The following is a 26,396-nucleotide window of genomic DNA, read 5'->3' as shown; positions in this document are numbered from 1 at the left end:
GGAGAAAATACTAAAAATAAAGTTAAATCAAGCATTATAGACGAGACCTCTGTTTTGTTTTGAGTCTAGCTCTGTTGCCCGGGGTAAAGTGCAGTGTCATCAGCCTAGCTCACAGCAACCTCAAACTCCTGGGCTCAAGCAATCCTCCTGCCACAGCTTCGAAGTAGCTGAGACTATAGGCACATGCCACCACACCTGGCTAATTTTTTCTATTTTTGGTTGCCTAGCTAATTTTTTTCTATTTTTTTAGTAGAGATGGGGTCTCACTCTTGCTCAGGCTGTAGACCTCCATTTGTGTCTGGAATACTTTGTTCCTCTTCTTTGCCTCTTGATTTCTATATCTGCAGGACTCATTTCAAGATGTCAGCCTTCCATGACATCCCCAGTCCTGGTTGGATGGCCTCCTGTGATGCTTTAGCATCATGACCTTACATCTAACAGCACTTGCCCACTAGTCATGTGCCACATAATGACGTTTCAGTCAACTATGGACAGCATATACAATGGTGGGACAAGATGTGGAGGTGGAAGACAGTGATACTGATGATCCTGACCTTGTTGTAGCCCTAGGCTAATGTGTGTGTCTTAGTTTTTAACAAAAAGTAAAAAAAAAAAATTTTAAACAATTTTATAGAATAAAAATATAAAGAAAATATTTTTGTCCAGCTGTGCAATGTTTGTGTTTTAACCTAAGTGTTATTGCAAGACTCAAAAAGTTAAAAAAAAAATTAAGTTTATAAAGTAAAAAAGTTATAAGGGTTAATTTATTATTGAAGAATTTTTTAAATAAATTTAGTGTAGCCTAAGTGTACAGTGTTTATAAAGTCAACAGTAGTGCACAGTAATGTCCTAGGCCTTCACATTTATTCACCACTCATTCACTGACACACCACAGTAACTTCCAGTCCTATAAGTTCCATTCATGCTAAGTGCCTTGTACGAGTATACCAGTTCTCTTTTATACCATATTTTTACTGTTCCTTTTCTACATTTAGATATGTTTAGATACACAATTACTTACCATTGCATTATAACTGCCTACAGTATTTAGGACAGAAACATGTTATACAGGTTTGTAGCCTAGTAGCAATAGGCTATACCATATAGCCTATGTGCGTAATAGGCTGTATCATTTAGGTTTGTGTAAGCACACTTTATGACGTTCACACAATGATGAAATCACCCAACAACGCATTTCTCAGAACCTATCTGTCATTAAGTGACACATGACTATACTTGTTCCTTTACCTTATTTTCATGATTACATTGTAAGGGCAAGGACTGTTATCAAGCCTTGTATTCCTAACAAAATTTATAATGTTTGTTGAAAGAATATTTGTTGTGAGTATACTATATCAGGCACAGTGCTAGGTACTTATAATCTTGAGCTATAGACAATTTCATAGATAAAAAACTGAATCTCTGAGAGATTAAGATATTCATGAAGTCTTATTTTTTTATTCCACTGTACAAAACTAGCAATTAAGAAAATCTAACAGCAAATAGTTTCCATCACTATATGATCATAATCCTTTACCTTTGGCAGACACCTGCTAACTAAATGGCTGAAGAGCCATCAATCAAGTCTCAGGACACATAAGCCATAAGATAATGAAGCCAGTGGTATATCAAGTAACAGGAACATTCCTCCTTATCAAGATAAAATGTTTATCAGTTTTCGAGTAAAATAATCTTAAATGGAAAGACATAGGAAAGAGCACGGTTAAATGGTGGAATATGAGGTAAGAACAGGAGAGGCAGATCATAATCTTGTAGTTGCAACATTATGATAGCTAAGGTATGAGCTACCTTACCACTTAAGTATAAGGATACTTAATAAACCAAAAAATTTAAAATCCTATGGAACTTGAATAACCAGCACAGAAGAGGCATCTCTTTCTTGTGGCTCACACCTCAAAAGGCCATCACCAAATTAAGAAATATTAAAGAGAATAGCAGGTTTCTTCTTGGCTGTTTCTTGTTCATCCATCACAAAAAAGAAAAAAAAAACATATGTGAGGTATGGATAGTACATTCAATGTCCAGGCTTTAATTTGAAATTCTGTTCCAGATGCCACTCCACAGCATACAGTACACCTTCCTTCACACTTGAAGGGAAAAATCCTTAAGTTTTCACCACATGTGGGTGTTGTTATTTTTAGTATAAGCTTTTGTTCTTCTATAAGAAGTATCTCTCTGGATTCAAACCACAGAATGTCAATGAACATTATTTCTATTGTAGAATCATTTAAAAGTCACCTACAAATTCAAATTTGACACGATGCATTGATAGTTTAGACTCCTTCTTCACTAGTCCCATGTGACTGCACTTGATTCAAATGTTTGGTAGAGTTGGATTTTAAGACTTCAAATATTCCATGAGATACAACGTTCATTCATACTGGAATCATAAATTACATTTCTAGGGTAGTCTTTTTTAAAAAGTCCATCATTAACTTTTATCTCCAAGAGCTACTTTCTTCTTTCTGTTCTGACTAGTGACCTTTTTCCTGTGAAAAGCAAAGTAAGAAAAGTTGAATCAGAAAATTCTAGATATATTAATACTTACTTTCCATAACTCTACCAACAGTTTAATAAACATTTACTGTATCAAGTATATGAGGCACTAGGGACCCAAGATGCATATTAGACATTGTCTCTGCTCTTTACAAAACCACAATCATTTAAGTGATATAGAATCCTCACAATAAACTACACTACTACATGGTATGAAAGACAGATTCTGATCCTGACCTAATGAGTTCACATTAATTCAGTGCTTATTAAGTACACTTAGAAACTGTGCTTTCCATGTGTAATTTGGATAATCTTCCTAATAACTTATGAGGAAGATTTCACTATTCTCATTTTACAGATGAGGAAAATGAGGTTCAGAGTAGTTATTTGTCAGTCATCACATACTGGTAATAAATGTAGACATGAACCCTGATGGTATGATTCTAGAGCCTGGTGAATAGTGAATATCATTAACTAAGTGTTAACACAGGAAAAGGAAAAAAGAAAACAGTGTCAACACACTGTATTATAGTAATACAAAGTTCTTTGATGTATATGAACTCATTTAAACCTCCAACCAACCCTGAAAGGCAGTTTCTATTAGTTACATAATTATTTACATTATATATAGGAGGAAGGAAGCTTAGAGAGGTACAGTGAGTTCCCCAAAGTCACACAAAGTATTAGAACCAGTTCTTCTGGCTCCAAATCCAACTTTCCCCTCCACTACATGGGGTTGAGTTTGTAGTGCCTGAAGTAAGGTCCACTAGGCAACAAAGATTTAGGTATGTAGCTCAATGGGGAAATTTGGGCTGAATGTATATATATGAACTTATGACTTATCAGCATAGAAGTATGAGTTGAGCCTACAGGTGTGGGTGGGATCATTAATGGAACATCTGAAGTGGAGAGGTAAGCGAGAGTCACATCATGATAGGTTTTGTTTGTATGCTACATTAATAAGTACATTAAATAGCCTTTAAATGTAAAGAAAATAGAGAAACAACCAAAGCATCTTAAGCAAGGTTTATATCAAGTGTCCTCAAAAACTTAGTGTAATGTTAAGTTTTAATAACCACAGAAGTATAAATGCTACAAACTTATAAAAATCAACATTTAAAGTGTAATTAAAATGCTGATATATCTTATTAAAATTCAACATAGCCACCATCTTAGGCTCTAGTTGATTTTCAACCTTTGTAATAACTTTCATCAGTTGCTGCTCAGTGCCTGAAAGGACTGCATTTGTGATCTTAAAGATTATCCAAAAAATAAGGTTCTGATGCATGCATAACAGTGATGCCCCTCCACACACCCACACAAGAAAAAGTCTATTGAGAAGATTAGGTGAGCAAGGTCGCCAAGCACCATGACATTCTCTAAATGTAACCCAAAGTGTCACCACAGAAAATTAAAATAAAAAATGCAGGAGGCTAGGCACAGTGGCTCATGCCTATAATCCTAACACTCTGGGAGGATGAGGCAGGAGGATCACTTGAGCCTGGGAGTTTGAGGTTGCAGTAAGCTATGATGATACCACTGCACTGTAGCCCAGGCAACGAAGCGAGACTTTCTGTCTCAACAACAACAAAAACAAAACAAAAAGCAATAAAACTTTGGGATACTTGTACACTATAGATATGTGAACTGTATATTATTTCCCATAGCCAATACCAAAATGTCAAGTAACAATCTTGTCTCACTTAAACAAGCAAAGTAGGCCGGGCGTGGTGGCTCACGCCTGTAATCCTAGCACTCTGGGAGGCCGAGGCGGGCGGATTGCTCCAGGTCAGGAGTTCGAAACCAGCCTGAACAAGAGCGAGACCCCGTCTCTACTATAAAAATAGAAAGAAATTAATTGGCCAACTAATATATATATATAAAAAATTAGCCGGGCATGGTAGCGCATGCCTGTACTCCCAGCTACTCGGGAGGCTGAGGCAGGATTGCTTGAGCCCAGGAGATTGAGGTTGCTGTGAGCTAGGCTGACGCCATGGCACTCACTCTAGCCTAGGCAACAAAGCAAGACTCTGTCTCAAAAAAAAAAAAAAACAAGCAAAGTAAATTCTAGTTTTCATGCCTTTGTTTACTTTGTTCCTTCTTCATGCCTAAATTTTACCTATCCTTAAAGATAGTTTTACTTCCTTTAAACTTTCTGTAACTACAGCAAACCACAATGATCTTTCTCTTCTCTAAACTCATATTTAAGAATCATTTTCTAATTTTTTTTCATGTATACTAATCTCCTTTCCCTAACTTCAGGAAAGGGGTCTCATTTCATATTCATTTGTATACCCTACCACCACCAAGTACCTTGAAGGACAACTTGGTAAATACCTGGTGGTTGATGGAAACAGTTTTTTTTCTAATGACTTCCACAGAAAAGATGTAAAGTAATAGAAATAAACAGTAACTTATTTCACAATGGTAGTATCCTAGGCTATTGATGGGACTCTCAGGAAAAAAAAAAAAAACCAGTAAAAAAATTATTAGACTTCAAGAGTTCTAGTAGAGCATATATTAACTTGGTACTGGTAGAATTTGAAGAGTGCCATTTTCCTTAAGTAGTGGAAAGAGTAGTACTGTTCAGAATATTTTGGCCTACCCCTATCAAAATATATAGCTTCCTAGTATTACTGGGCAAAATAAGGTAGCTCTGTATGCATGCTAAAAAGTCTATGCTTTAGGCCAGGTGTGGTGGCTCATGCCTGTAATCCTAGCTCTCTGGGAGGCCGAGGTGGGCGGATTGCTCGAGGTCAGGAGTTCGAAACCAGCCTGAGCAACAGCAAGATCTCTACTATAAATAGAAAGAAATTAATTGGCCAACTAATATATATAGAAAAAAATTAGCCGGGCATGGTGGTACATGCCTGTAGTCCCAGTTACTCAGTCCCCTGAGGCAGAAGGACTGCTTGAGCCCAGGGGTTTGAGGTTGCTGTGAGCTAGGCTGACACCACGGGACTCACTCTAGCCTGGGCAACAAAGCAAGACTCTGCCTCAAAAAAAAAAAAAAAAGAAGTCCATGCTTTAAAATTCTCAACTATGCGACTACAAATTTACCCAATTAAGACTTTTTACAGGTTTTTACAATGTGCTTCTGCATACGCCTAAAATTATACTGAAATCCTCCAGGCTATGGAACTTCAAGGAAGACTATTAATTTCAGTCAATGGTCCTAACAATTGGTCTTAGTAGCATGTCCTAATGTAGGCTGTGTAAAGATGTTGGGCAGTACAATTCATATTCATAGTGAATTGAAATCATATTTTCAAAAATGGAAAAAAATCGTATCATTAATCCACAGATACAAAAAATTTTAAGATTAAATCATCCAAGTTCCCAAATCATAGGCAGCCTAAGATATATTATTTTTATCACATCTTAGACTGTAGACCTGTCAATTCTACTTCTAAAAATTTATCCAAAGGAAAAATAATGTCTAATGTAACTGTATGATGGAGTCAAACCAGCAGCTTTTCTTACCATGTACTTACCCTTTATCCTTAGCTTTTTCTAAGAAATATTTTGGAGTTGTACTAATGCTCTCCCTTTCCAATGGTTTCTTAATCATCTTTTTCTTTTGTTTGCTGAAAGTTAAAAAGTAAAAGAGGAAATAAATTAAGTGCAACTTCATTTAGAAGAGCTAAAGCTAAAATCAGTTTTGATTGTTGATCACAAAATTCTTTTATTAAACCACTGGTTTACAGTGGGGCCATATACACATTAACAGATTACCTAATAGGATTTAGAGAACTAACCCAAATGGAGGATAAATTCAATCAACTTTTTAAAAGGTACTGATTATGATTAAAATATGTCCTGTGTTAACCTTATATCCTATGCCAATAAGCATCAGACTTTGATTTGGGTCAATTATCTGCTTTTTATCAGTTTTACAAACTAAATTCTAGGCGTATTTCACTCATACCAAATACTTTTTTAAAAGTCTAAATATTTAAAATTTCAAGGATGAAAAAATGGCAAGGAAATAACATACAGTATTCAAATACTTAAAAGCAAAATTTTTATTTTAAAATGCTCTAAATGTAGTATTACTGTTCAAGTATAATGTGTAAAAGAGAGTATAAAAGCAAGAAAGCATGAAAATAGGGTCTTAAAGACATTTTTGTACACCCATGTTCAGAACAGTATTTTTCACAACAGCTAAAACATGGAAGAAACCCAACTATCCACCAATGGATGAATGGATAAGCAAGATGTGGTATTACATACAAGGAAATATTATTTAGCCTTAAAAAGAATGAAAATTCTGACATATATAACAACATGGACAAACATGGAAGACATTATGTATGCTAAGTAAAATAAGCCAAAAATACTGCATGATTCCACTTATTTGAGATACAGTCAAAATCATAGAAACAGAAAGCAGAATGATGTTTGCCAGGGGCTGGGGAATGGGAAAGGAATGGTGAGTTATTGTTAAATGGGTACATAGTTTCGGTTTTGCAAGATGAGTTCTAGAGATGGATGGTGGTGATGGTTTTCTAATAATATGAATGCACTTAATACTGCTGAACACTTAAAAATGGTTTAGATGGGCCAAGCACTGAGGCTAACATCTGTAATCCTAACAGTTTGGGAGGCCAAGGAGTTCCAGACCAGCCTAGGCAACCACAAGATCCCATCTCTACAAAAAAGAGAAAAATTAGACGGGCATAGTGGTGCACCTATAGTCCTAGCTACTTGGGAGACTGAGGCAGAAGGATCACTTGAGCCCAGGAGTTTCGGGTTGCAGTGAGTTATGATAAGGCCACTGCACTCTACCCTGGGTTGACAGAATGAAACCCTCTCTCTCTCTCAAAAAAAATGTTAAGATGATAAATTTTGTTATATGTACTTTACCACAATAAAAAAAGTTAAAAAAAATAGGAAAAAACTGAATGTCAAGCAAGAACAGCACGTGAGAGAAGAACACATCCAATTTGACACCATTTATATTAATATAACATCAAAACCATACAAAACTAAACAAGGTACTGTTTAGAGACACATACATATACTATAAAATTAAAATAAATAAGAGTCAAGAAAACAAAAACCAAACCAAAATAAAAAGAATGCATGTACAAAGAGACAGAGAGAAAGAAAGGATCCAGGTAAATTCAAGAGTACCTTAATAGTTTTTGGAAACCTTTTATGTATTCCGGTACAGGACACCCAGCCTGCTGTATAACATTGGCAACACTGAAAAAGGAAGCAATAAACAAACTTGTACCTTGTCAAACTGATGAGTATGTATATAAACTCTTTATACAACATAAGAGGAACTAAAACCATATAAAGTAATTCAGAAAAGTGTTCTGATATATTAATAATTATCACCAGATGTAAGCATATTAGATTACTGAGAGAACCCATTCGACTGAAATCAGTACATTAATGGATAATTTTATTTATTTATTTTTTTTAACTACAGCTCCTTTTAAAGCATGATAATGAATAACTTTAGACAGCAGCTATTTCAACATTTATCAAGCCCTAAAATCCACTAAGCCCAATCTTGGAGGAAACAGTGACTGAAGCCAGAGTCAAGCTTAAATTTATGAAGTGACAGTGCTTACTATGGGCTTGGCATTGTTGCAAGTTTTTCATGTATAGTAACTTTTTCACTCCTCACAACAACGCTATGTGGTAAATATTAATATTATCATTATACCCATTTCACAGATGGAACACTGAAGGTCATATTACTCTGATATTGGGGTCATCAGATTGACATGGTTGGAGTTGCTGAAGAAACCTTCGGTGGATCTAGACTGTTGGAATATAACCCTCTACACATGCACATGTAAATCTGCTCAAACTAATACAAAGGGTGACAGATTACAGAGCTCAGAAGGTACAAATCAAAATCAGTTTACCAAAACTGATAAATAAAAGTACACACCCCCTTTGGTCATAACTAAATTTCATTTATTAGAAATGTGAAGTGCTATCAATTGTCATCAACCAAAAATTACTACAGACAGCCAAAATATAGGAAGCTCAACTCCTTTATTATATAAAATCTATGATGATAGGTTAAATTAAGACCTGAGATTTTGAAAGTATATCATATGTTACCCCAGCTTTAAAGGGCTACAACTGAATAATATTGGAATGTGTTATGGTTTTTCGTATATGGCAGGTGATCCTGGCATTAGATATAAAGTCCCAATTGCCTTTAAGAGGAAGGAAGCACCATTAATGTTGACTGGGATCATGCTGACTGGGCTGAAGAGACTCAGAAATTAACTTTTAAATTATTCACTAATTCAAAAACTGTAAGGTAGTAATATTACATTGTAAGTAACATCAACTGATGGCTATTGGAAGAGTCCTGTGAGTCTGAAACTTAATAATGAATATTCCATTTTGAATCAGTATTTCCAAATTTTAATAATGGAAGGCAAAAACCAGGCCTTTGATCATTTTTCCTTTTGTCATGGCTAAAATTTAGTTGACTAACACCATTAACAGAGTTTGGGACATAGCCATTTTGTAATTATCTCTTAATTGAATATAAATATAAGAATAATGAAGCAATTTTGCCAATTTAATACTAAGTTATTTTTCCTAATTTACCTTCTTAATAATGGTTTATCATCTTCGGTGAAAAACGTAACAGCTTTTCCCTTATGCCCTGCTCTTCCAGTTCGACCTAAGGGAAATAAGACCATAAAAAAACTGCTTTTTGGGACTCTCAAGATTCACATATAAAAGTAACTAAGTTTTCATAGCACTAAAAAATGAGCATGTCTGAAGGGAATAGCAGAGCTAAGATAGATGAGTGGGTGACAGAGGGGAAGACAAAAAGACAACTCACCTATCCTGTGGATATATTCCACTGAGCTGGTTGGAAAGTCATAGTTGATCACCAAGTTCACACCTTTGAAGTCAATACCTCTTGCTAGCAAGGCTGTACAAATAAGAACCCAGATTTTTCCTGCTCTGAAGCTGTGGACTGTGTTATCTCTCTGGTTAATAGAATCATATTAAATGCTTTAGTATCACTTGAAGAATAGAAAACAGGTACTTCATAAATTTAATCAGAATAATTTTACATTAAGTAATTCTTTAGGTTTTGAAAGTATACATTTGATTTTACCTGTTGCTGTGTTCTCTCTGCATGAATAACATCCACATTAATACCTTCATATATGAGCTCATGAAAAAGTTCTTTAGCTCTTTCAATGGACTGAACAAAAACAAGAACAGGTGGATTGAAACCCTAAAAGAAAGAAGGCAAAAATCAGCACATGTAATCCACAAGGAAGAATACAGAATACAACTGTTCAGTATTTCAAATGACTCTAGTTCATAAAGAACCCAGTTCAATTTAGTGTACTTTCACTGTCAAATTTCTCAGGCCAGTAGTCTAACCCTGCCTCCATTTTCCTCATCATTCTCGAAAATGGGTTCTTACTGTATAACTCGATTTGAACTATTTTTCACTTTGCCAATTCCAATAATCTTATCTAATCAATCTGCCTTCAGCCATCCTACAAAAATGGATAATGACTCTTGAAGTAATCATCTCTTAGCTTCTGTGCCTCAGAACTTTTTTGTTTCTGCTTAAAGTGTAATAACTATATTTTTAGTACATTTTTATTCTAATTATGATATTCTCCCAAAGCTTAGTCCTTGGTTCTCAGTTCTCTCAATATAATCTTTACCTTATTGAGTTAAATAAAATCTCAATATCAACTACTAGCTCTAAGCAAATTATTTTTACATTTATATTATCAAACCCTTACTCTCTTTCAAATGAGCTTTCTATATTTTCAGCTGTCCATATTAGGGTTTCTTAGTCTTTTTGTTTTGGTTTACACATGCCTTTCAGAATCTAATGAACGCTACGAAGCTTTCTAATGGAAACCATTCATTCATACAAAATCTTACATATAATTTTAGAGAGTTCACAGATCTCCCAAAGCTTATACATGGCTAAAAACCTCTGGTGGATAATCATGTGAGTATCTGGGAAAACCTTAAATTTCCTAGTGCCAAATGATATCCTTAAGAATATTAATAAAACTAACATAGCATTTACTAGGTGCCAAGCATTACTATAAGTACTATGTTTATAAACTCACTAATACTAAAACAGCTCTATCAGGCAGATATTATTATACCATATTATAGGTAAGGAAACTGTGGAAGGAAGAGGTTAAGTTGTCCAAAGCTACAATTGTGAAGCTAGAATTTCAATCTAGGTAGTCCAGCTCCAGAGTCCATGCTATTAACCACTACAGCATACCACTTCTAAAGTCACCAGGTACTTGCAAACACCTTTCCCTTTCATTTTCCAACTATACCTAACATTCTACCACTAAGGCTGTTGATCTTATTTCCTTCTCATCTCTACCTAGCCTAATTTAATAGCCTGCTAATTGCTTTCCTTACTTTCAGTCTTTTCCCATTATAATCCATCTTATATACTACTGTTTAATTAATTTTCCTTAAAAATCATATGGCCATATTCTTCAAAAATGTCCAGTAGTCTCTCACAACCTGTAGCATTTTGTCTATAAACTTTCCTCAACCAATTCAGTTCACCCTGATGGGCCAATTATGACAATATAGATGCTTAAGACAAATACTCTTTAGCATTTTATGGTACTTTATCAGAAACTATCTTAGACAAGTATATTTATTTTACCGCCTAAATAAGACTAAATTAAAAGGGCAAGGCTTAGGATTTATATTTCTTTTATTGTCCCCCCCCCAACCCTAGTACTTAACTTTTTAACTACAGCTTCTACTCATTACTTACTGAAAGGATAAAAACCCCACTCGGTGTCTTACTCATTCTACTACAATAGAGGGATGGAGGTATGGAAGCGGCATCAGGTAGATCTTTTCCTAGCTTGCTCTAAGCTGAGAACAGAAGACTTACCATAATCTGAGAGGTGTGCCTCTTTCTCTTGGGATAAGAGTTGGCACAGTATGCTTCTTAACAATTTACCAATGGATTACTAAATATGATGTAAGATGATGATGATATAGTTCTGAGTCTTCTACCAGTAACGTAAGGCTTGGTGAAATTTACCCAGATTCAAGAATGTAACCCAAATATACCTTCTTAACAAGTTCTCTCATGGCCAGAAGTTTTCCAGTTTCAGATCCAACAAAGAGAAGCTCTTGTTCTACAGTCTCTACTGCAGAATTCCTGAGAAAAAAACATACCTTATAGTTTCCAAGAGCCAATTTTTGCTTTTCCCCTGAATGCTAATAAAAAAAAATTTATATATAACTCTAACAAAATCAACTTTTCTACTCTTAATATAAGTATTAAATTATTTATACTTTAATTTGAAGATGAAAGTATTTTTAAATTCTTTGTTCTAATTATAAAAATGTTATCTCAGAAAAATTTGAATATACTCAATAGAGTAAATTGCCCATAATTCTACCATTTTAAAATGAACTTTGATGTTTACTTGTATCCCAGTAATAAATTTTCATGTGTCTAATTATTTACTTATAAAAAAATTTCTAAATGTAAAATTATTGGGTAAAATAATGAAAACATTTTAAAGGTTGCTATTAAATATAGCTAAACTTGTTGTTTTTCTAAACACCAGAGATTGATATCAATAAAAAATTTTTTTAATGACTAACAAGGGTTTATTTATAGGCTAACAGTTGGGGTGAGGTACATTATGGTTTCATTAATACTCTATAAAATGCTATAATATACCATGTCATAAATACTTTCCCCATTCTGTTATCTGCCTTTAAATTATGTTTATGGTGAATTTTTCCTGCTTTCTGTATACACAGGAATTTTAAGTTTATTTGTTTTTTTTATTTTTATTTTTTTCACAAAGCATTCTTAAGCAGAGAGGAATTTTAAGTTTAAAGTAGATGGGGTACTCTTTATTATTCCCTTTGGCTTCTTTTTCACTTAATATGATATTACAAACACTTTTTCATATAGCTATAGTCTTCATACTTATCATTTCACAGGTTATATAATATTCTATCAAGTGGCAATAGTATAATTTTCTTTAATATTTTTTCAAAGGAATTATAAATCAAATGGCTCAGTAACATCAGATTCCTCATCTGCAGTCGTACTTACTAAAACCATAAAAGAAACTCAACCCTCTGGGTGGCCAGAGCTCATATCATACTCTATGAATGGGAAAAAGCACATAAAAGTATGATGATAGGAATATTAACATGACAACATGAAAACCACCCTTTGGATTAATCTAAAATAGAAAATCTTTAATCAATTTTGACTTTAAAAATATGTTTTTATCAGTAAAACTATCCCTTATTAGTCTTAGGCCAAATAACCTATATCCTTAAGTCTAAAAGTGACTTGTATTTTTTAAAAACTCAGTGGGATAATGTACAAAAATAATCAAATACCTTGCTCCAATGGATACGGTAATGACATTGTCCAGGTTGAGTTTGCACCACTGTTCAACATCATATGCAAAAGTTGCACTGAACATAGCTCTTTTGACCTTGTGAGATGTGCAGGCCAGGAAAATGGAAGCCAGCTGGTCTCTGAACCCAGTTTTGCCATCTTCAAACAATTTGTCTGATTCATCTACTACCAGCCATTCAACACTAAGAAATAACAAAACTATTTGCGGATATTGAACCAAAAGATCCAAGACACTTTATTAAACTATAGGAACACACGAGGAAATCAAATTATGATGCTTCTTCTCAAAGATACTGTATCATACCAGAAAAAATATATAAGAAAAATAAGCAGGAAAACAGTAAAAACAAGATAAACATAGCTCAATGTACCTATTAGCCTTAAAGATATCAGGTTCCATTAGCAACAAAAGAGCTTTGCATAAACTTCGTGAACTCTATCACTATTGTTGAAAATACAGAAAGGTCTAGGGGAATTCTGTATTAACTGCTTATCAGAATAGGTAACTTTCTTTCTGACCAGATAGTTTTTCTATGAGTTTAAAAATAAAACATTATTTTCAGCACCAACAGTGATGAAACTGGCAGACAGCAAGCTTCAAAGTCCAAAAATATAAGCAATTGAGGACAAAATACAATCAACTAAATGAAAAACACACATAAATGGCATTAAAATATTATGTGTACCTTGTTAGGTCTATTCCTGGTGGATCTTGCTTTAATAAGTAGATTAGTCGATTTGGAGTAGTCACGAGAATATCTATAGGAAAAACAAATGGCAGAAATTGCAAAAACAAGATTCATCCCTCTTGACCTAGCAATGAAGCCTCCTCAATTTCAGAAGGTAACCTGAAGCATGGAAGGAGTAGTTATACTCACTAGCCAAGAACACAAAACTTCTTCATTATTAGTAAGCTAATATATATAATTTTTATCCATCATAGCACAAACTACTATATCCCTACTCTCTTTTTATTATCTTTGAACAGTCATCTCAACTTCTAAGAAGCAAGAACACTATAATCCAACAATATGATCTTCAAACATTTTCCCCCCAGGAAAATCCTTTCTTTAAATGAAATTTTACTCAAAAGCTCAAGATTAGGCCGGGAGCGGTGGCTCACGCCTGTAATCCTAGCTCTCTGGGAGGCCGAGGCGGGCGGATTGCTCAAGGTCAGGAGTTCAAAACCAGCCTGAGCAAGAGCAAGACCCCATCTCTACTATAAATAGAAAGAAATTAATTGGCCAACTGATATATATATAAAATTAGCCGGGCATGGTGGCGCATGCCTGTAGTCCCAGCTACTCGGGAGGCTGAGGCAGTAGGATCGCTTGAGCCCAGGAGTTTGAGGTTGCTGTGAGCTAGGCTGACGCCACGGCACTCACTCTAGCCTGGACAACAAAGCAAGACTCTGTCTCAAAAAAAAAAAAATAAATAAATAAAAGCTCAAGATTAAAAAAAAGAATAGATGAAAACAGATTCTCTGGATGATACATGGGATAGGGATGTAAGCCATTCTTATCTGCCAAAATAGTTCCATGGCAGATTAAAAATCAATAGTATAAAGCAGGATTTCCTAATGTTAGTACTGGTAACATTTTGGACCAGATAACTCTCTACTGTAGGAGGCTGTCTTGCGCATTGTAGGATGTTTAACAGCATCCTTGGCCTCTACCCACTATAGGGTAGTAGCATTTCTCACCAGTTGTAACAACTAAAAATGTCTCCAGATATTGCCAAATGTCATGTGGTGGAGGCAAAATTGTCTGTAGTTGAGAACCCGTGGTATATATTTATATATACCTACCAGGTGGAATGGGAAGGGGAACTCTTTAGTTTCTCTAAAAATCAAACTAATTATATATATTACTATGACAACCCTTACATAGCAATTAGGATATTTGTAATTTCCAGATTTCTCACATGCTCTTCATCCCAAACATGAATTCCTTACCAAACTTTTTGGATGATTTAGGTCCAAATTTCTTGGCTGCCACTGCTGCTTTGTGGATCATGTGTATCCTGAATCCTGTTCCCTCAGAGATTTTTACTAACTCTCGGTGAATCTAGAACAGAAAATGATGAAAACATTAGCTGCTAAGACACCTGGACAAGATGTATAGTCTCCTTTACATTATTAAGAAAATAAATCTATTACCAACTCATGAGTATCTGAAATTAAACTCATAATATTAGATTCTCATTTTGAAATTTCAATGCCTAATAAGATTCAGTAGCTTCTTCATGCTGAGTAAACTAGTTCTAAGAGATAAAACCAACATGTTACATATTGTTTTTCAAATATAGTGCTATTATTAGACTATTTCACACTTGGCATGTATTTTATATTAAACATATTGGGAAGCTGGAGCAGATCACTGTATAGTTTCACTTTCTCAAAAACTGAGATGAGGTTTCATTTTTTTAAATAAGAAAAATAACTTTTAGAGACTACATATTTCAGTAACCATTCAACTTCAAGGATCTTAGAGCATTCACCAAGGAAGTATAAATGTTAAAAATCATCATGTTTTAGAAAATTATAGAAAGACTTAAAAGACTTGTCCATATGCAGTAAGATACAGAGCAGTGTGCTATGTAGAGAATACTGACCATGACAAAAGATATAGGCTTTACTCTTTTGAGACCTTTTTATTACCTTCAAGTAAGATCACTGAAGCTAGCATTGAACAACACAATCTTTTCAAAAGCTACAAGTCATACCTGGCTGGCAAGTTCTCGTGTTGGTGATATAATCAGGGCTCTGAAGCCTTTATTTGTGGGTTGTTTCAGCTGCATTAAAATAGGAATACCAAAAGCCAAAGTTTTCCCAGATCCAGTAGGAGCAGAAGCCAGAAGTTCCCGACCCTAAAAACATGAGAGTATATTAAATACTACAAGAATAATTGTATATATCTTTCAGAGCCTGGTCATAATGCTGCCAGCAGTAGAAATAACAAATAAAATTACATATAATGAATCGAATCATTTAAGTCCTATCTGCTTTTCTAACATCATCCCTCCCTTCCATGCCACCACAGCCCCAACAGGGTTTGAGCATTGCCTCTAAAGTCCATTTGAATGGGTAAAGAATGTGGATAATCAAACTCAAAGATAATCCACAACCTACATTATATCCATTACTTCAGTTTTTCTTTTCCACTGACTCTTTTATCAAAGAAAAATTATAAAACCAACTTTTTTGTTCTGGTATCTGTACTGCTTAATCCCAAAGGAAGGTTTTATTAAATAACACAATGGCTGAAGGTAAGAAATAAAAAGTGGCAATGACCTGAAGGACAATTCATACATGACAATCTTTAAAAAGTCACTGTGATTGTTAAAGCTTTAAGCCAAAGTCATGACAGAAACAATCTTAAACAAAAATTAAAAGCAAATTCATGATAAGTCAACAATATTATTCAAATGTATAAACATATTCTTATTTCAATTCTCAAAGAAAATTAAAAGGACTAGCATGGATGAAAAGGGAACTCATATACCTTGGCAACAAGAACTGAAAACAATTTTAGTTATGTGGGGGAAAACGTCAGCTCTCATTGCTACAAAAACAAACCTCAGAAAAATTTAATGTTCAAAAACATAAGTTAATCTATACCTCTGTCAACAAGTGACTGGATAAACAAATTATGGTATATTCATATAACAGAAAACTATTATACTCAGTAACAAACTGGTGATACATGCAAAATGGATGAATCTCAAAAACGTTATGCAGAGTTTTTGAGATTTAAGACAGAAACAAAAGATTAGCATATGATTCCATTTATATAAAATTTTAGAAGAGGCAAAATGATTTCTACATGGCAGTAGAAATCAGAGTAGTAGTTGCCTCTGGGGAGAGGTGGGATGAAGACTGAATGTAAAAGGCACAATAAAATTTTCTGGAGTGATAGATACGTTCTACATCTTCACTGGAGTAGCTGTTTCACGAGGTATGCATTGTTGCAATTCATTAACTGAGCACTTAAAAATCTATGCATTTAATTGTATGTAAAGTATATTTTAATAATAAAAAATATTCAAAAAGATTAAGTCAGGTTATGTATAAGAATTTTAGAAAGCATTTGTATTTCTGAAATAGTTCCTGGGCATTATAAAGCAAATCAACAATGAATAAACAGAACATAGTCCCCATTCTCAGAGGGCTTATTTATATTATAGTAAAGTGAAAACATAAACATAATTGTATAGATACAAGTAGTGTAAAATGTAAGATAAATGCTGCAAGGAAAAGAACACACCAAAAACCATGGAGAATTGGGGTGTAGGGGAAAGGGTGTTGGTAAAGGAAAAAGATCACATCCAGTTGTAGTGATCAAGACAGTTTTATGGAGGTACAGCATTTGAGATGGACCTTAATAGCAAGCAGAAGATTTTAATAGGGGAGATAAGGTAAAAGAATGATTTCAAGGAGAGAGGGAGGAGAATGAGCAAACACACAAATGAAGGAATGTTCCAGGCATTCTAGACCTTCATACTTACATGCAGCATAACTGGAATGGCTTGCATTTGGATTGGTGTAGGCATTTGGAAGCCTGCATCTAGAATATTTTGAAGCAGTCGAGAATTGATTTTATATTCCTGGTCAAGTTGCTGAAATGTAGTAACTGGATCAGGAAGATCAGTTCCTTGGATATGAATTTTGTGTTTATTCCGGAAGAAGTTTATCTGAAAAGTGAAGTAAAGGGTTCCCATGAATATGCCAAATACATTCTCAGATGTTATAAAGCAACAGTAATAGTTTCTAGGACAAGCTTTAGTAGCACATGAAACTTTCTGGTTAAATCCAAGCCACAAAACATCACAGATATTAGGTACATTTCATGCCCTTACATAGATAGAAAACCTTCATAACAATGAAACCTATCTATTTGTGCTTTCTTCTTATCAATGTATCACTAACCATGAGTAATATCTTATTCATATTAATGTGTTACTGTCATAGTCACAACTTCTAATCTTACATAAACTTCTAGAAGGCAGGCATTTAATCCATCTATTTTCTTTATATGGTATTTAGCATACAAGTACCAATGCTTTTTGATGATTTGCCCTAAAACTCTACTTATTAAAACTGAGTGCCAAAAGTAGAATCTAGCAGTGTTGATTTGGTTTGTTTCCCCATTCTATGATGCAGAAACAGCCAAATTCTGGTTTCTGGGTTACTGACGCATTGCCACAGTAATCCCTGAAGTGAACTGAACACACCTCTCCCTCAGGAACATGGTAGGTGTACAGCAGATACAAAAATGGCATATTTGTTGTTTCTTCTATATCCTATTCCCCGTATTCCTGAGTCATAAAATTAATTTAAGAATTCTAATCATCTAATCCCTGTCAGAGGAAATCCTTCTAAACCATTGAGCTCAACACAGAGAAGAAAGGAAGCCAAATCTTGTTGATGAAAAAAGAGTTAAGAAATTTTAAAAATTTAATTCTAAACACACTATTAATCTTGAAACTTGAATAGGTCAAGACATATCTACATATAGATATATATGGATAGCTATGTATAGATATTATCTTTAACTTTAAACTACTAAACTTCAAAATTTTTAGCTATAACACAAATGGCTACTTTGCTTTCATTAAAGTAAAATCTAAACAAATCTAAGTAATCTTCTATTTTAACAAAACTATATTCACTTTACCAGCAGAATAACCCAAGTCCAGTGAAACAATCACTAGATCAGAAAAATATATACTTCTGGAATAAGAAATTTTCTAACCTTTTCCTTTCTGAGATGCTCCAACTTTCCTGAAGTTAGTTTATTTTCTCCTTTAAACTTTTTATCTTCAATCTTTGCATCCACAGATGATATCCACTGTATAGTAGTATCTTCTTCTTGAGAAGTAATTTCTAAAACGTATTTTAAAAAATTAAAAGATTTTTAAGTGTGACAGTCTCGGGTGTAGCAAACAGGCCACACCTTCACACTAAACGAAAGAAAAAGTACTAGCTGACACAACCAGATAAAAGAAAGTAATAGGAGGCATAAAAATTGGAAATGAAGAGGCAAGCTTTGTATTGATATAATCAGATTTCTGAAGCTCAATATCTTCTCTCTGTAGGTTGTTTCAGCTGTGTAATATATAGACAATTGCATACTTGAAGACAGGAGATTAACTGAAAAACTACTTTAAACAATAAGAGATTTCAATAAGGGAACCAGCTTCTCTATATCTAAACAACACCAAATAGAAAATAAATATGATAAAAGATTTCACTTACAACAGCAATTAACAAAACACAGTATTTAGGGCTATTCAGTATTATAATGACAGCAATTTTCCCTAAATCTATATATATTTTTCCCCTAAATCTATAAATAATGCTAGTTCAACTAAAAGCAATGACAGGAATTATTTTGGTGACCGGACTAGCTGACTGACTTTAAAGTTTATATGGAAGAATAACCTAAAAAGTTCTAAGATTAATAAGCAAAGATTAGTTCTACAGAAATTTTTTTATTTTTTTCAACTTCATTGAAGCATAATCAACATATAATAAACTGCATATAAAGTATATAATTTGAAGAGTTTTGACATATCTATACATTCAGTAAACCATCACCACATTCAAGGTTATTTCCATCACTTCCCAAAATTTCCTCATGGCTCCTTATAATCCTTTATACCTTGGCAACCACCAATCTAATTTCCATTTATATAAAATTCCAGAAAAGGCCAATTATAGATTAAGAGTTAGTTAAAAAAGGCCAGGCACGGTGGCTCACGCCTGTAATCCTAGCTCTCTGGGAGGCCAAGGCGGGCGGATTGCTTGAGGTCAGGAGTTTGAAACCAGGCTGAGCAAGAGCAAGACCCTGTCTCTACTATAAATAGAAACAAATTAATTGGCCAACTAATATATATATAGAAAAAATTAGCTGGGCATGGTGGCGCATGCCTGTAGTCCCAGCTACTTGGGAGGCTGAGGCAGTAGGATCGCTTGAGCCCAGGAGATTGAGGTTGCTGTGAGCTAGGCTGATGCCATGGCACTCACTCTAGCCTGGACAACAAAGTGAGACTCTGTCTCAAAAAAAAAAAAAAAAAAAAAAAAAGTTAGTTAAAAAGATGAAAAGGCAAGCCAGACAGGAAAAAATACTCATAAACTGTAGATTAGTTTGCCTTTTCTAGAACTTTATATAAATGGAATCAGGTAGTATGTACCAATTTTAGTCTGGTTTCCTTCACTCAAGATATTTTGAGATTCATCAGTATTGTAACATACGTCACTGTGCAACAGCTTAACATTTAGTTACTATGTAGTATTTCATTGCATGGATATACAATTTGTTTATCCTTCATCTATTGAAGGACATTTGGGTCATTTCAAGTTTTTGGCCATCACAAGTAACTTTGTGTACAAGTTTTCTTGAAGATATATGTTTTCCTTTTTCTTAGGTAAATATTTAGGAGTAGAATACCTGGGTAATATGGTAGGTGAATATTTAACTAAAGAAAAAAAAATCCCGAACTGTTTTCCAAAGTGGGTGTACCATTTTACCATCAATAACATGAGAGTTTATTTCTGTATATTCCCGCCAACACTTGGTATGGTCAGTCTTTTTATTTTTAGCTATTCTAATGAGCATGTAGTAGTATTACATTGTGGTTTTAATTTGCATGATGACTACTGATGTTGAGTATCTTTTATGTACTTATTGCCACATGTATATCTTCTTTATATCAGTTTTTTCTTTTATGGTTTGTGTTTTTGTGTCTAAGAAATCTCTGCTTACCTCAAGGTTACAAAGATTTTTTCCCTGTATTTTCTTCTAGAAGTTTTATAACTTTAGATTTCACATTTCAGCCTGAGTCACTTCAAGTTAATTTTTGCTTATAGTGTGAAGTTAGGTTTGTTGTTCACTTTTTTCCATATGCATGCAGCACAATTTGTTGAAAAGACTTTCCTTTCCCCATTGAATTGCCTTAATACCTTTGCTGAGAACTAATTGACCATGTACGTATAGGTATGGACTAAACCGATGCTCTACTCTGTTCTGTTGATCTATATATGTGGAATCTTCAAAAAGTTCTTTGAAAATGCATATTATAAAAAACTATGGGCCGGGCGTGGTGGCTCACGCCTGTAATCCTAGCTCTCTGGGTGGCCAAGGCGGGCGATTGCTCAAGGTCAGGAGTTCAAAACCAGCCTGAGCAAGAGCGAGACCCCGTCTCTACTATAAATAGAAAGAAATTAATTGGCCAACTAATATATATAGAAAAAAAAATTAGCCGGGCATGGTGGTGCATGCCTGTAGTCCCAGCTACTTGGGAGGCTGAGGCAGAAGAATTGCTTGAGCCAGGAGATTGAGGTTGCTGTGAGCTAGGCTGACGCCATGGCACTCACTCTAGCCTAGGCAACAAAGCGAGACTCTGTCTCAAAAAAAAAAAAAAAACTATGTGTGGATTTTAAAAAATTTTTTGCACCCAAATAAACCCATACTAATGTATAAACAGGATTTAATTTGAGGCACTGAGAAGGATAAGACATCAATTTGAAAAGAGCCCCTACCAAAGCAACATGAATTCTGAAGCAAGAACAAGCAACAAATTTATGGTGAAGCTTAGGTAGAAGAATGGTGAAATCACAGATGCTTTACAAAAAGTATATGGGAACAACATCCCAAAGAAATCAGCAGTTTACGAATGAATAACTCATTTTAAGGGGTGATATGGTGTTGAAGATGAAGCATGCAACAGCAGACCATCCACATCAATTTACAAGGAAGAAAGTCATCTTGTTTGTGCCCTAATTGAAAAGGACAGATGATTAACAGCAGAAACACCACAGACATCTCAATTAGTTCAGCTTACACAATTCTGACTAAAAAATTACAGTTGAGCAAACTTTTCCACTCAATGCATGCCAAAACCATTACAACCAGATCAGATGCAGACAAGAACAGAGCTTTCAATGGAAATTTTAAACAAGTAGGATCAAGATCCCAAGCATTTCTTTGAAGAACTGTAATAGGAGATAAAACATGGCTTTACCAGAATGATTTTGCAGACATAGCACCATCAAAGCAATGGCTACTAATAAGTCTAGTCAAAGCAAAAGCAGACTGGCCAATAGCAAATGTCATGGCAACTGTTTTTTGGCATGGTGAAGGCACCTCAACAAGTACTTGTTGTTGACTTTCTGGAGGGCCAAAAGAATGATTACATCTGCTTATTATGAGAATGTTTTCAGAAAATTAGCCAAAGCTGATTGCCTGAGAAAGCTACACCAGGAAGTCTTCCTCTATCACAAACAACAATGCTCCTACTCATTTTCCTCTCATCTTTCAAGGGCAATTTTGCAAGAGTTTTGATGGAAAATCATTAGGCATCCACCTTTTAGTCCTGATTTGGCTCCTTCTGACTTCTTTTTGTTTCCTAATCTTTTTAAAATTTATTTAAAAAAAATTTTTTTTAGAGTCTTACTATGTCACCCTGGCTAGAGTACAGTGGCATCATCATAGCTCACTGCAACCTCAAACTCCTGGGCTCAAGCAATCCTGCCTCAGCCTTCCGACTAGCTGGGACTACAGGCATACACCACCATACCTGGCTAATTTTTTTATTTTTGGTAGAGATGGGGTCTCTCTCTTGCTCAGGGTGGTCTTAAACTCCTTACCTCAAGTGATCCTCCCACCTCAGCTTCCCAGAGTGCTAGGATTACAGGCATGAGCCACCATCCCTGGCTCTTGTTTCCTAACCTTAAAAATAATCCTTAAAGGGCACCCATTCTCCTTCAGTTAATAATGTAAAAAAGACTGAATTGACATGGTTAAATTCCTAGGACCCTCAGTTATTTAAAGTGAACTAAATAGTTGCTACCATCCCTTACAAAAGTACCTTGAACTTGATGGATCTTATGCTGAGAAATAAAGTTTTTATTTTTAAATTTTTAATCTTTTAATTCCATTTTCCCACAAGTATTCTGAACTCCCCTCGTATCTATCTTTCTGGAAATCTCAAACTATCTTTATTAGTGTTGTTTTATAATAAGTCTTAAAATCAGGAAGGGTAAGTCCTCCAACTTTATTCATCTTTTTAAAAATTGCATAGGTTATATGAGGTCCTTTGTCAATTTCTATAAAAAGGCCTGCTGGAATTTTAATTGGGATTGCATTGACTCTGTAGATCACTTTGGGGACAAAATATTAAGTATCCCAATCAATAAACATGGTACACCTCTCTACTATACTAGATTTTTGTAACATATAAGGCCAAAGTAATTTAAACAAGCTGGTATTGGCATATGAATGCAGAAATACACATCCATAGAATAAAACAGACCCCAGAGATAGAATATATATATGGGAATATATATATGGGAAATAAGTTTATAATTAAAGTTGCATTTAAATCCAACAGGGAAAAGATGAATTATCAACATATGGTATTAGGAGAGTAAGCTAGCCATCTAAAAAAATCAGGTTAGTTCCCTATTTGCTCCTTACATCAAATAAGGAGTCACAGATTTTAATATGAAGGGTCAAAGATTTTAATATAATGAAATGAAACTACAAATAAGAAAACATGGAAGAATTTAAAAAATTAACTTAATGCTCAGAAGACCAAAATATATAAAGAAGATGTGACACATGGCAAACTGGAAACATATCTGCAAAGATAATATGCTAGACATAGAGCTAAATTTCCTTAATATACGAGGTTTAATAAATTAAGAAAAAATGGATGAACAATTGTATACAAAAAGGTTACAAAGTATATGAGGGGACAAATTTACAGAAAGAGAAAATTCTCATACACTGCTTGTAGGGTGTCACAAAGTAGACTTAAAATTTTTTTTTGCCCCCTTCATGAGATAAGTGGTATTAAGATCCAAATCCTAACTAATTTATAAGATCTTGAATTTTCTAATTAAAAATAGATATATGCCTATACATACATCATAGATTTATGGCCTATACATATTTATTGCTGATGATTATAGTATATATGTGTGTATTTCTGCTTACCCAACATTTGAATACTTTTCCTAAGTTTGTGGCATGTCTTTCTTATTAATCTTAGTGAGAGGTTTTATCAAACTTCCTTGCAGTCAAGTTAAAGTTAGAAGAATGACTTTTACCGTAACATTGTAACAGCAAACGTACAAAAAAAATATACTAAATGTCCATCACACAGGAATTTGTCAAATCAATTATGGACCATCCCTACAATGTCTGATGGGATACTATGCTGTTACAATGAACAAGGCAAAGTATTTCCTACTGATAAAATGTTTCTGGTGGATAATTCTATAATATCTAAATTTAAAATAAATCTATTTTTTAACTCTGCAATCCCACCTCTAAGAATTTCTTAAACGGATATACTCATATATACACACAAAGATGTAGAATGACATCTAACTGCAACACTACAACAGCAAAAGTGTGAAAACAAATTAAATATCCATCACACAGGAACTTGCTAATTATGGAATGTACAGTGGGATACTTGTTATATTAAAATAAACAAGGCAGTGTACTTCCTATTGATTCTAAACAATCTCCAAGATAACTTGTTTCTATAAAAAGAGAGATAGGGAAAGTTCACAACAGAACATATATAGAATATACAGTATATATAAACATAGGTATATAGAGTATTTGTCTTTTTTTTTTGAGACAGAGTCTCGCTTTGTTGCCCAGGCTAGAGTGAGTGCCGTGGCGTCAGCCTAGCTCACAGCAACCTCAAACTCCTGGGCTCAAGCAATCCTGCTGCCTCAGCCTCCCGAGTAGCTGGGACTACAGGCATGCACCACCATGCCCAGCTAATTTTTATATATATATATATTAGTTGGCCAATTAATTTCTTTCTATTTATAGTAGAGACGGGGTCTTGCTCTTGCTCAGGCTGGTTTCGAACTCCTGACCTCGAGCAATCCACCCGCCTCGGCCTCCCAGAGTGCTAGGATTACAGGCTTGAGCCACCGCGCCCGGCCGAGTATTTGTCTTTTTAAAGGAAGGCATAAAAACATGTGAATAGAATACCTCTAGAAAAATACAAAAGAAATTAACAGTGGTTGCCTCTAGAAAAATAGGAGACTGGAGATGAAGAGTGGGAAGAAAATTTACTTTTCATCATTGTACGACTTAAAAAAAGTAAATGGCTAGGAAACTTAAAAGATATTATAGGTCAAATAAATAAATAAATACCCCTATAGTACAGTGCAAAAAGAGACAAAAAACTCTGTGAAAAATACATAAAGAGTAAGAACAGACAATTCATAAAAGGTGAAATGTTAATGTCCAGTAAAGCATATGAAAAGATGCTCAATTTCGCCAGTTGTCAAGAAAGTATATTAAAAAATAGTGTCATTCATTAGATTGGCAAAAAACGTAAGGCCAATAATATTCAGTACAGACAAGTGCGTGGAAAGTTATTTTGTAGTATCTGTTCAAAGAAAGAAGCATGCTTATCCCTTCACCAACTGATTCCACTTTTGGGATGCTATTCTATAGAAATAACAGTACCCGCACAAAAGGATATATGTACAAATATCTTTATTATAGCAATATTTGTAGTCACAAGTTTCTGGAAACAATCTGAGTGCCATCAACTAAGTAATGACTCTATACTGTCTGACTTGAAACCATAAGCTTGTATTATTTTTGTAACTGAAAAAATTTAAATAAAGAGAAAAAACATAACAGAAATCAAACACTTACCTGAAGTTATCTTCTTCCTTTTTTTCTTGTTCTGCTCCCTCTTCCTTTCAGTTAGGCTCTCTTCTTGCTTCTTTTCATTTTGGAGCTCCTGATGTGTTTGTGATGCTCCACATTCACCTGGGACAGACTTCTTGCTTCCAAAAAAGTCCAGTCCCTGAGGCACCTCCGAAGAATCAAAGTCATATTTCCTTTTTCCTATCTAAAACCCAAAACATTTAATATGAAGTCTACTGACAGAATAGCATTGCTTTCATTCAAGCAAGATTGACAGGATATAGGACCAATGACTCCCCATCTTTTCTACTCTTTCTCCAAGTATCTGTCAAGCTGACAAGTGTGTTTGGGCAAATGGAATCCAAAAAGATACCTTTCCTGATCTCCTAACAGTAGCAATAATAATCACAATAGCAAGAAACACTTATATACACTTACTATATGTCAAGGAGATTTCTAAGCATGTTTATACATGTTAAATTACTTCATCTTCACAGTCCTATAAGGTAAACATCAGTATTAAAGATGAGAAAACCAAGGTATTCGGAGATTCAGTAATTTAACCAAGGTCTCAAAACTATAGTATTAAATAGTAACTGGCAGACTCAGTGTTTGGACCCAGATAATTTGGGTCCAGAGTTGATACTCTTAACAATTACATTATACTGCCAGTTAGAGAAAGAAGAAACTCACATAGCAGGCACAAGTCCCTCGTGCCAATAGCAAGGTTGACATTCAAGATTTTCCACAACTGGGCCCCATTGATTTCTCCCGATTTA

General features: G+C 34.6%; 1 protein-coding gene across 1 annotated transcript in view; it reads right to left on the bottom strand.

Moving 5' to 3' along the window:
- Positions 1–1,430: 1,430 nt before the first annotated feature.
- DDX52 (DExD-box helicase 52) overlaps positions 1,431–26,396 on the bottom strand; it is a 26,372-nt gene continuing 1,406 nt past the window's right edge. The window contains exons 2-15 of the mRNA XM_012740958.3: positions 25,624–25,822; positions 18,679–18,809; positions 17,432–17,617; positions 15,650–15,793; positions 14,880–14,991; positions 13,612–13,684; positions 12,904–13,107; positions 11,602–11,692; positions 9,629–9,751; positions 9,347–9,497; positions 9,106–9,181; positions 7,654–7,725; positions 6,012–6,104; positions 1,431–2,510 (exon numbers count right to left, since the gene is read on the bottom strand). Of these exons, the coding sequence (XP_012596412.2) occupies positions 2,453–2,510; positions 6,012–6,104; positions 7,654–7,725; positions 9,106–9,181; positions 9,347–9,497; positions 9,629–9,751; positions 11,602–11,692; positions 12,904–13,107; positions 13,612–13,684; positions 14,880–14,991; positions 15,650–15,793; positions 17,432–17,617; positions 18,679–18,809; positions 25,624–25,822 (1,713 nt within the window). The 3' untranslated portion in view covers positions 1,431–2,452. The remainder of the gene's footprint in view (positions 2,511–6,011; positions 6,105–7,653; positions 7,726–9,105; positions 9,182–9,346; positions 9,498–9,628; positions 9,752–11,601; positions 11,693–12,903; positions 13,108–13,611; positions 13,685–14,879; positions 14,992–15,649; positions 15,794–17,431; positions 17,618–18,678; positions 18,810–25,623; positions 25,823–26,396) is intronic.

The sequence above is a fragment of the Microcebus murinus genome, chromosome 18 (genome assembly GCF_040939455.1).
Source record: "Microcebus murinus isolate Inina chromosome 18, M.murinus_Inina_mat1.0, whole genome shotgun sequence".
Taxonomy (NCBI): Eukaryota; Metazoa; Chordata; class Mammalia; order Primates; family Cheirogaleidae; genus Microcebus; species Microcebus murinus.
The sequence above is the reverse complement of the archived record's forward strand: the minus strand, read 5'-3'. Positions and strand labels throughout refer to the sequence as shown.